Source organism: Lygodium microphyllum, chromosome 22 (assembly GCF_053477565.2).
Source record: "Lygodium microphyllum isolate KBCC chromosome 22, Lygodium_microphyllum_v1.1.10, whole genome shotgun sequence".
NCBI lineage: Eukaryota > Viridiplantae > Streptophyta > Polypodiopsida > Schizaeales > Lygodiaceae > Lygodium > Lygodium microphyllum.
Genome location: NC_141156.1, coordinates 61,212,610 through 61,224,825, shown reverse-complemented (window position 1 = coordinate 61,224,825; position 12,216 = coordinate 61,212,610). Strand labels below are relative to the sequence as shown.

At 35.9% G+C, this 12,216-nt stretch overlaps 1 protein-coding gene across 4 annotated transcripts; it reads right to left on the bottom strand.

Moving 5' to 3' along the window:
- Positions 1 to 2,735: 2,735 nt before the first annotated feature.
- Positions 2,736 to 10,751, bottom strand: LOC148017206 (protein NRT1/ PTR FAMILY 8.1-like). 4 transcript variants are annotated; one of them, XM_087663244.1, is made up of 5 exons: positions 10,344 to 10,751; positions 10,079 to 10,296; positions 6,849 to 7,066; positions 5,745 to 6,268; positions 2,736 to 4,049 (listed from the first exon to the last, which is right to left on the bottom strand). In XM_087663244.1, exons 2-5 carry the CDS (start codon positions 10,236 to 10,238, stop codon positions 3,203 to 3,205), a joined length of 1,749 nt encoding a protein of 582 aa, XP_087519370.1. In that variant the 5' UTR covers positions 10,239 to 10,296; positions 10,344 to 10,751; the 3' UTR covers positions 2,736 to 3,202. The 4 variants fall into 4 exon arrangements, with proteins under 4 accessions (XP_087519370.1, XP_087519369.1, XP_087519372.1 ...); XM_087663243.1 differs by having other exon boundaries at positions 10,079 to 10,751; XM_087663246.1 differs by lacking the exon at positions 5,745 to 6,268 and having other exon boundaries at positions 3,935 to 4,049; positions 10,079 to 10,742.
- Positions 10,752 to 12,216: the final 1,465 nt, after the last annotated feature.

Here is a 12,216-nt window from a genome sequence, read left to right as displayed (position 1 = left end):
TAGTCAACACAACCAAAATTATAGGATTCCCTAAAATTGCTATTCAGTACCTTGTAGAGCTAAAATATGGCTATCTGAAATGACCTTAGGTGGCAAAAAATGCAACATAAAAACTTTAAAGGCCATATCTATAGAATATACACCATTTTTCTTACTCACCAAATCTCATGCCAATTTGAGATTTTCGCTCTGCCTTACCTCTAGTGTCTCCACATGTACCATCCAATGGAAAGATAAGAGAGTGGGAGGGGTTCTTACTGATTGCTTACTTTCTTGAATCCTTACTCCTTCTCCTTCACTTTAACCTTCGTAAAACTAGTGTTTCTTAGTAGTACCGCTTTGATAACAATTCATAAATTACATGGTGGAGGGACTTGCTTGAGCTATCATGCTAACGTTTCTCTTCCTTCTTCCTCACACAATGCAATATACACAAATTATAGATAATATACAACATAAAGGAAAGTGGAAACCTAAGTCAGATAGTGCAAAATTGATTATACTAATAAATTGGTACTACAACTATGCCAATTTTAGGTAGGTCTAACTAACCAAATATGATAACTGATAACTCAATGGCCTTGTGAGGATCATAATGACCATTGATGTGCTAAGTGTAAATGTGTGGATCTATCTAATCAAGCGATCCATAATCAATGTCCACCCATGTTGAGCTTGCTATCTGAACAACATAATGGCAAGGCAGCCAATATCTAAGCAAAGCCCAGTAATACTACAATGTGGGTGGTAATTTAGGCTATAGCATGGTGTCCATAATGGATTGGTAGTCAACATATTCAAGAAAAGCTAGGTAATATTTGCAATATAGAGAGATACCTTGTAGTGGGAGATGTAATTGAATGGTGAGCCAAGTCATGGCAATGAGTATGGGGGAGCCTTTTGATGAAATAATGATGAGGTCAACTTTAACTTTAACTCCTAACCTTGGGATTCAATAAAAAACGATGATGGTTTGAATACTTTTCTAAGGTGTGAAAACTAAATGTTTTGACTTAGTGTTAATTTTGATCATAGATAGAATAACAAGAGGACAATTGTCATGTTATTACGAGAGAGAGAGAGAGAGAGAGAGAGAGAGAGAGAGAGAGAGAGAGAGAGAGAGAGAGAGAGAGAGAGAGAGAGAGAGAGAGAGAGAGAGAGAGAGAGAGAGAGAGAGAGAGAGAGAGAGAGAGAGAGAGAGAGAGGTGGTGGTGGCAACAACAAGGGTAGATAAAGTGAAATAAGTGTAATGAAATATTGCATAACAAAAATAGGAGGTTTCTTTCATGCTACATTGGTGAAATTAATCAAGTTGAGGTAAAATAATTGAAGACCATGCATTATAACTTTAGATACATGTGCACACGTATGTGTGCACACATATAGATTGGTGTATATGGTGGTGGAAGGGGTGATATGGGTAGAACAAATCAAGTAGGCGAAACAAAAAATTGTGGATTGACTAAAATGACTCTACCTAAAATCTTCCTTGTCACATAGATTCAATAAAAAATTGGCTATGAAAGGCATTATAGCATTATTTATAGCCTTTAATTTTTGAGAATTTGACATTTATATCTTTGAATGAAAACATATGGTGAAAATTTGATAAATATGCATGCGTTCTATTGCATCCTAAAATATAAATTGCATTAGGGAAAATTTGAGGTCAAGAAATGGACTTGCAAGGGAGTTTGACCAAAATAATCCCTAAAAAATGGGAGCATGATCAAAATTTTGCATGTGAGCTCCAAACATGTAGAAGATTGCATTTTTTTGAACCTACTCTTCAAGAGCTTTTTGTTGGTATATGGGTTGTTAGGCTTTGGAAGTGGGACAATGGAGTTATACTAAAGATACCTTTTTGCTTAGTCGAAAATATTACCATTGTTGTACCAAAGATCTCTTTTTGCCTAAGGAATATTATTAAAAAAGAATCTTTGATATAACTTCACTGTCCCACTTCCAAACCCTAACAATCTATACATTATGATAATATTCCCTAGGGCAAAAGGAATCTTTGGTACAATTTCATTGTTCCACTTTCAAACCTTGACAATCCATATATAATCAAAAGTCTCTTGAAGAGTAGGTTCTAAAAATGCAATCTTTGCTGAGTTTGGAGTTCATTTGCGAATATTTTACTATGTCCCCATTTTTGAGGGAATGTTTTGGTCAAACTCCCTTACAAAGCCATTTTTTTCACCTCAAAATTCCCCTACTACAATTATGGAAAGATTGTCTTTGAGCTTCATGTCGCATTGTCAAAGGAGATAATGTACCTTTCTTGGCTAAAAGTGACATTGTAACTTTTGGTATTATGCAATTGTTTGTCTGTAAAACAAACATATTATGTAAAATAGTAAGATTATAAATATTTTACAATGCTTTTGAAGATAAATCCACCACATGTTTAAATTGAGCTAAGTATGAGAGAGAGAGAGAGAGAGAGAGAGAGAGAGAGAGAGAGAGAGAGAGAGAGAGAGAGAGAGAGAGAGAGAGAGAGAGAGAGAGAGAGAGAGAGAGAGAGAGAGAGAGAGAGAGAGAGAGAGAGAGAGAGAGAGAGAGAGAGAGAGAGAGAGAGAGAGGTGGTGGCAACACTGAGCAAGGGTAGATAAAGTGGAATAGGTGGAATTCAGAATTGTGGAAACAAATGGGAGGTTTCTTTAATGTTACATTAGTGAAATTGTGCCAGCAAGGTAGGGTAATGGGAAGCCATTCATTACACGATTAGATGTACAAAAAATATGCACATGCAGACACAGAGACTAGTCATTTTCGTGGTGGAAATTGAGGTAAGAGTAGAACAAGTGGAATAGGTTAAACAAACAATGGTGGGTTGCCTAAATAGACTCTCTCTAAAATATTTCTTGTCACAAAGAGATTAGCATTGTTTGTAGCCCATAATTTTGGTGAGTTTGACATTGCTAGCAAAATCCATATCTTTGAATGAAAACACTTGGTGATATAGACCCCACATTTGATTGCATGATCAAAATAAGCTTTGTAGTTGTGTGAATAGATTATGTTTGAGAATTTTACTCTAATTGTTGGTTGCATTGGCAAAAGAGCCATTGTTTAGAAACATTGTAATTTTTGGTCTCATATAACTCTTTCTCTATATGAAAATTTACAAATTCTAGATCTATTGTAATGTCTTTGCAAACAACTTTGTCACATGTTCCAATTGAGCTAACCTTGATTATTGGCTATTTCTAAATGATCTTGATCTTTGTTCAATGTCATGTCGCGGACTAGGATCAAGATAAGAATAAAAATAGGTAGAAATTAGGAAAAAGATAAGGGAGATAAACATCACTATGGCCAATAGATAGTAAAAGTAGTCAACATGGCCTTTGTTGAGGTTGGCTGGTATCCAACCAAGTTTGTTTCCTCCTTTTGTTGTTGCTTTTGTGACAATGGTAAGAAGTAAAGTACTACCATAATTGCCAAGACCAACACAAATAAGAGGTAGTGATAACCCCAAACTCCTCATGCTAATAGAGACCTGTGAGTAAAAAAACTCTAGCCGTGAAACATTCTCTAGTGCTAGAGCAATCCCCACAATTGCAAATTGAGGCACAAGCCAAAACATTGAAAGAGGATCACTATTCATGGATGCTACTTTTAATCTTTTCTTCTCAATAAGTGCAGCAACAACCATTGATAAAATAGACATTGCCAAGCCTAGCCCCATTCTTTGTAACATTGTTAACTCCATTTTAAGGCTTGTTCTTCCTTTTAACCAAGCTACTATAAAGTAGTTATAAAAGAGTGGGAAGATGATTGTAAAAATGAGAGTGAATACTCTCATTGATCCAGGGGGTAATGTGAATTCGTTTCCCAAAGAGCCATCCATGAGTGCTGCTTGCTCGATAAATAATGTTGTGAGTTGGGCTATTAGCATGTTAAATATTATTCCTATTAATAAAAAAGGAGAAATCCGTAGCAGACATTTGACCTCCTCCACTTGGGTTACTGTGCACACTTTCCAAGGACTCGTGGGTTCTATAGAATCATCTATCTTTTCAGCTGCTTTGTCAAGCCATCTACAAGTGGAACAAAGATTTATTTAGTACTTGCATGATTTGTTTGCAGATAATAATTATAGTGTCACCTACTTTAATGGCCAATCCTTGGACACTACACTCAAAATGAGACATACATGTCAATTCACATTTCTATGTGTTATGGCACATGTGTATTGTGCATGTTGATTTACATTTTTGCACTATTGCTTAATTCATTAGGTGTACATGTGTTGACATCATAAGCAATGGAAAAATGTAACAAATTGACTAAATAATCACTATTTTCTTGCATGTACTAATCATAAAATGATGGATTATTATTTAGTGAGGAAATACAAAAAGGATCCTTATGATGTGTCAAGTGCAAGTAGCAAAGGAATCCATATATACAAAAAAAACCAAATAGCTAAAAGAACAATTTTTGGTAATTATAACATGTGCAATTATTAGATAATTTGCTCACATTATAAGCAATGATGCAATATCCAATGTTGACCAAATACACCAAACATACAATGTAAGCAAGTAAACCTCATATTTAAGCAAGTTAAGTGCTTTCTTCTCATGGGATATCCATAGTAACATAAAATTTGAGTACAACAAAGGAATGAAAAAACTATGTAGACCATTGCCATATCACACACTGTTTAAGCAAGCTAAGTGTTTTTGGGATGTTCATAGCAATTTTCTTGAAAAAGAAGAAATATATTGCAATAATTATTTATGCCATCACAAATTAGACATTATCCTTTAGGGATAATTAACAAATTCACATCTATAAAATTACTAAATTATGTGGATAATTTTTACTAACTCATAAAGAAGTATGAAATATATCTTATATCCCCTTGAAAGCATATAGCTTAATAGGATCCATTTATCACAATGATGATGCTGATATTTGTTGGTTTTTAATATAAAAATATTGGCTTTGCAAGGTTAATATGCATAAAAGTAGAAAAATCTAAGCATGCAAAGGCTATGATATTACATTTTGAAACTATACATTTGTTTGGGTAAAATAAAATAAGGGCTATAGGGCATGTGTTAAATTTTCCTAATATACATGTATGTGTTGCCATACATAAACTACATAACACTTTGTGCTTTGAGACCAAACATTGACTTGGCCATTAATCTTGTTATAGCATGCTAATGAATGTATGATCTAGTATTACTATACAATTATATACTTTCAAATGTGCACATAAGAAGTCACACACACATCTCGCATATATATGTGTTCTTGTATCTCAATGTACCATTGTTGCATCACATATATACACTTCCCAAACATGTATGCACATGCTATACAATACTACAATGCATGCATATATGCATCACACAAAAATGTTTATTAAAACTACACGTTCAAGAGATGGATTCTCATCATGTGTGCATTGGAATGCATGCATACATGCATATGTTTGTGCATTCACATGATCATGTGGACACACAAAATATGTGTGAACTTGATTGTCTTTGTTTTCTCCACTATTGTTGACATGTTGTGCTTTGTGTGTGTGTGTGTGTGTGTGTGTGTGTGTGTGTGGATGGAGACTCATCCACAATGTTTCTTTACTTCACCTATGTTTAGGGCTATGAGCATCTAGTATTGTATGTGTTGTTTCAATACAATTAATCTTAATTTTATTAAGACAAAAAGATAGATCAAACTTGTTAACTCTCACAAATCTATCGAGAGTGGCTAACCTGAATCCTTGAGTGTGAGGTAACTTGTGAGAATCCATAGAACCATTTGTTCCTCCATAGATTTCATGGAGTGTAATTGTAGGCATGTTAGAATGTCTCTTCAAGATATTACGAAATGAACATGTGAACACTTGCACAATTCGAATAAGGGGATTTCCACTTGCCCTTTGTTGTTGGCATTGAGGGGCACCTACTAGAAATAGCACAAGAGAGAAGAGAATGGATCCAGCTGCAATTGAAAATCCCAATGCCCACCTTCCTTCATTTTCAAAATATGTGAGTAGAGTAAGTGATAACAATTGGCCCACACTACTTGCAACATAATACCAATTAAAGAATGTTGCCTTGTCCTTTCTTGCACAAAATTGATCCCCTCCCAATGATGCTAGTGTCGGTTCATATGATCCATTCCCTATTGCGATCACATAAAGTGATACAAACAAGAAAGCCTTCATCGACATTGATTGGGACTTGCTAGCATCATGTTGTTGTATGGTCACAACCACACTCAAAAGAATACATCCCTAAAAAAAATTCATAGTCATGGTATGAAAGCTAGTTGGAAAATCATGCAACTCTATTCAAAATCAAGATCCCAATGATAGCTGATTAAGCATGTGCCATTTTGAGCTTCATACTAGTTAAATGAATTTTCTTAAAAGAGAGCCAAAATCAATAATATTATCCACATAAAAAGTCCCTAAGATCTAAGATTGATGTGTGGAAAATGCAAGGCATCTGCATCAATCTATATAGAGACAATTATGTAATAATCCATGATTTTAAGATGCATGTATGCTTGAATTTATTAGAATCTTTCTAGTATTGGGCAATGCTCATGATAATGAACTTTAAATTTTGAAATATACCTTTCTCATGCACACATATGTATGTGGGAAAATGTATATGATCTCAACATATGCTTGGATTTGTTAAGTGTTGCTATATTTGGGTGGTAATGATTATGCCAATGGACTATAAACTTTTAATAACTATATTTTGTTTGTACACATATATTCAGCTAGTGGGCAAGTTTGACATACAATATAGTTAAGTCAAAATGTAGATTATTGTCAACTTACAAATGTTGTATATATAACGTACCATTGTATAGATGACCAAAAAAAGGATAGTAGTCCAAAGCCTGCCTAGATAAGCATCACCTATGAATGCTCCTAGAACACCCATAAGGAAGGTGGTGCCTAGTATGTTTGTGACATCATTGGCTGCATTTGCATTGCTAGTGTGCCATTCCCTTATCAAGTACAACACCAAGTTGAAGAAAATTCCTCCAAATGTAAAGAACCCTAGGCCAATAGTCCCTGAAATTGTTTTTACTCAAATGGTCAAGCAACCTTAACATTTCAACAATCCAAATATTTGATCCAATTGAGGCTAAACTCTAATCTCTAGCTTTAAATCGATATCAATTCAAATACTCAGTGAATGGCAATAATCCAACTTATAAAACTAAACCTTACTTTTTATTTAAAATACACCAAAGAAGTATACATGTAGCATGTCCAAACAAATATTTTTGAGTTTGAGTTTGTTTATGTGGCCTATAGAAACTCTTTATCTATGGCCAAAACATAAATATTGTCAACTCTAAAGAGCAAGCCCAAGCCTTTTTTGAGTTTGAGCTTGTTTATGTGGCCTATAGAAACTTATTATCTATGCCCAAAACATACATATTGTGAACTCTAGGGAAAAGCACAAGCCTGCTAGTCTAGAAAATGGGAAAACTAATAGCTTATGTGGCCTATAGAAACTCTTTTTCTATTCCCAAAACATACATATTGTGAACTCTAGGGAACAAGCACAAGCTTGCTAGTCTAGAAAATGGGCAAACTAATAGCCCTTAGCTTATAATCCCTACTCTATGACACTTGCACATACATTTGTGAAGTAGACTAGCCACCCACTCCACAAACCTACTAGTCTAGATGATGGGTCAGCCACCAATAGATCTAAGGTAAGAATGCCTTTACCAACAGCTTTCTCCTTGCATTTCATGACAATCTTGGATTCTCCTTAGCATGATGGAGGAAGGGAATATGAAAGTGGGTGGATATCTGGGATGTTGCTCGCTTATGGTTTCAAAACATAAGGACAATCACTACAAGGTTTTGATTAATTGAGGAAGAATCTACATATAGGCTTGTCTACCTTAAGCAATGCTAGAGAAAATTGACCTACTTCTTATGTGATCACCAAGGACAACCCTATCTCCATTCGGGTAAATTGTGAAGGAAATCCTTTGATGAAGCTCAAACAAAGGAAATATTTTGTTGAGAGAAGATGGGAACGGATGCTTAAAGTTGATTAATTTGCACTAGATTCTTTGTCCACATGGAGGCATTGAGCTAAGAAAGTATAAAGGAAAACCCCCTTAGCTAGGCTCAATGTTTTCTTGTGGTAGTAGATGTTGATGAATAAAATCTTCGTAAAAATAAATATGCAATATAAACAAATCTCACATTATTTCTTATCATGTAGAAGAGATGAGGACATCATGCATATTTTTGGGTCATTTGTTGAGATGAATTGGGTGTGGTTTGAGGTCCGAGGGGTTCACTATAGAGGTTGTATGGTATCACGTGAGTGTAAGGCCGGAGGGGTTTTTTTGGAAGGGGACACTTAAGCATATACATTAGAGGTAGACCCCTCTTAATTTCCTATATTGAACTTAAATTAAAGGAGGGAATAAGGGGAAAAAAAAGAGGGGGGGTGCATTTGATCACCTCTCTCCATAGATTGGTTTCTCCATGGCATACAAGAGACCTTGACAAGTAAGGTTAAAACCCTAAACCCTCACATAATAGGGTTATTGAATTAATCATAGCGTGGGAGGGGAGGAGTTGGAACTCTCCCATGGTTTTGGTAGAGAGATTCAACTCCCCTTCTTCCAAAGAGAGCTCGATGTTTGCTTGGTGTAGTCACTTTAAGTATAAAGGGGTTCGATTCCCCTACTCTCTCTCCTCATGTAGTAAGGGGAACACATGCTCTCAAAAACATTGCGACACATACTTCGATGGTATCCAAGTGCCGCTACATAAATCACTTTGTAATATGACCATTTTGATACTTTTAATTGCTTAGGATAATTCCAACTTTTAAAAAGAAAGTTAGTATATGTTCTTTGAAGACTTACATTTAAGAAAGGGAATACATAAAAATTCATACATGTATATATCTTATAAGCTTAAATAGGGGGATATAGTCTTACAAGCTTCATAAATAGGGTTTTTTTTAGAAGTCCTTGCACGCAGGTGACATGTCTTCTTTACTATGAGTGAACCCCCTGTGGGTTTGAGGTTTCCAAGTCCTTGAATCATGCTAGCCTTGCATTTTGCTTTGGCTCCAAGCAGGTCCTTTTAGGTAACTAAGGTAAATTCAATGAAGAGGAGGTGAAGTATTCGAACACAATCAAGACACTAGCATTGAGAGATATCCAGAGCTCTAGAAATGTTCTTTTATTTAGGCAGGTTGAGAGGAGCTATGGTACCTTATTTGTAGTCCATAGCAAGTGTTTACAAGAGGTTGAGGCCATTTTGGAAACCCTTAAGTACTATAGCTCGTTCAAGCTAAAATGCTTTTAAGCCTTATAATTGCCATTGACAAATCATTACCCTTTCATTTTTTGAAAGTTATACATATTGTTTTATGGTTATATGCATAAACTTGTTTTGCATTCGAAAAAAAAGAACACACAGAAGCCGAAAACCATGGAATTAACTAGTGTGCAACAGGTTTTGTGCTTTCTATTTTGATTGTTATGATAATCTTTACATTTTGTATACCTTTGAAATGGGGATCGTGAGGAGAGCGATACACATAATGGATTTCAAACCTAGGTTCTACCTTATAAATCCCATTAGTCACATTTGTTTTTTTACATTGCAATAGTAACATCCACAAGAAAGCAATAAATCAAGCAACTTTAATCCTTACGCTTGATTGAAACAATAGATAGCATGATTCTTCAAGGTTGTTAAGCTATAATGATTCCTAGGGAAAGTCTTTACCTAATGATTCCCATGCAATGTCTCACATATAAAGAATAAGTTTCAGACAAATTCCCACATTGTGAAATTATACCGTAACATGTAGTCCTTGAGTAGGTAACCCCCTATCCCTAATTGCATGTAGCTAGATATGGAGTCCCTCCCAAGGAGAAGCTCGCGATGTATGTAAATTGCTACATATATCAAACACTTTAAGGAAAAACAAAGGAAAAGAGCCTCTTTTCCCACAAGGGAAATTTCTTGAGTGATAGGCTAGGCTTTTACAAAAACGAGAGAGAACAAGGATGAGATGAGAGGGTGAGAGACCTAGTATGAAAGAGGCGGCGCGCCAGCCGCCAATCCTCCTCGTTTTCCTTGTCTGGCCACCTTCACGATGATGCTCTATTCCTTCCTCCTCCTCCTCCTCTTCTTGCTCTTGTGATGGCAGGCGGCGCCCCAGCCAATCAACCATCTCTTCTGGTTGCATGCTGTCCCTGTAATAACTGCGGATGGATGGATGGATGGAGAGAGAGAGAGAGAGAGAGGTTTCGACCAATAGAGATCAGGTTATCTGAGAGAGAGAGAGAGAGAGAGAGGTTTCGACCAATAGAGATCAGGTTATCTGAGAGAGAGAGAGAGAGAGAGAGAGTTGTTTAGACCAATAGAGATCAGGCTATCTGAGAGAGAGAGAGAGAGAGAGAGAGAGAGAGAGAGAGTTGTTTAGACCAATAGAGATCAGGCTATCTGAGAGAGAGAGAGAGAGAGAGAGAGAGAGAGTTGTTTAGACCAATAGAGATCAGGCTATCTGAGAGAGAGAGAGAGAGAGAGAGAGAGAGAGAGAGAGAGAGATGTTTAGACCAATAGAGATCAGGTTATCTGAGAGAGAGCGCAGGTTATCTGAGAGAGAGAGAGAGAGAGAGAGAGAGAGAGAGAGATGTTTAGACCAATAGAGATCAGGTTATCTGAGAGAGAGCGCAGGTTATCTGAGAGAGAGAGAGAGAGAGAGAGAGAGAGAGAGAGAGAGAGAGAGAGAGGTTGTGTTTATACAAGTTCGACAAAAAAGGAGAGAGAGAGAGAGAGAGAGAGAGAGAGAGAGAGATTCTCTTACACAGATCTATCGCAGCTGCGCTTAAAACTTAAAACCTTAGAACAAGGCCGGCCTCCACCTTACACTCGTATCAATACACAGCTTCATTTATTTATATCATATCTAATCTCACTCCCGACTCAAGTTTTGATGTACTTGAAACAGCCCTTGGTTTTTGAAGGGCAACCCTAATGTTCCTTCTCCACTTGCCATTTCTTAACACATCCTCCAATACATTAAGTTCCAAAAAGACCACCATTGACAATTCTTACATTTAACAATCCTTTATATGAGTATTATGTGTGCGCGTGTGTATACTCTTCTCTAATTTTTGAAGGGTATCCCTTCCTTGTGGGCATCTGGGTGTGTGCCTTATCTCAGAAAAAGAAAAATCCTTCAAATCAGGTTTTGGTGTCTTCCAAACTAAGAGCCATGCCCATGAGAGCATACATATTGTTTAAGAAGACATGCCAAGTACTTTGATTGTACTTGTCATGTCTTTGTCTTGTCCACATGGCATCTCTATCTTCTTCCCTTATCATACTCACAAAATTGTAATTTCTACTATGTGGCTCTCGGCCCCTGTATTAGTATTATTTTTGCCATAAAGCATTTGCTACTTCTTTCTCATAATTGTGTTAAAGATAATGAATCCAAGTTGTGAATAGTGATTTAGCATTTGTCTAGTTTCAAAAAAATAAATTCTAATCAAGTGATTGAAACAAGAAATGTGAACTTTTCTCTTGTTGATAGCATCAAGGCAAGTTTTAACAAATAACAAATTAAGTGTTATGAGAAAAGTGTTAAGAAATGACATCGCTTTGAAGGAAAAAGCAAGAAATGACATTGTTTTAAGGAAAAAGCAATGTGATTTTTCCTTTTGGATGTCATAATCTATGAATAGGTGAAAGAGAAAAAACTATCCAAAACTTACAATAAATAGTTTTCAACATGGTACAACCACTGTTTTTCTTCAAGCACTTCCATCTAGACATTTATCACAATTCGGCAATAACATCCTCAACTTAAGATATAAATTTTAACATATGTTGTAAGAACATTCTCTATGATCTTCATACATATTCTCTACCATAAAATTGCCACAAAAACCCAAAAATTAGACTATCATTACGATTTTGGGTGCTAAAAAACACATTTTTGTAGCTAAATTTGCTCAAGGACCCTTATTTCACACAAAAAGGTAAAAATTCACCTAAAAGAAAAAGTATTAGGTGTAATAGCATATCTTGTTTGTATGTATGTACATAGACATGATGCCCCTAAGGATCCATGGTCACTTTACAACAATGCTACTTCATTAGTAAGGGTTTTCCAATAGATAGTTTGTTGGCTCAAGAAGGAAAGATATTAATTATTG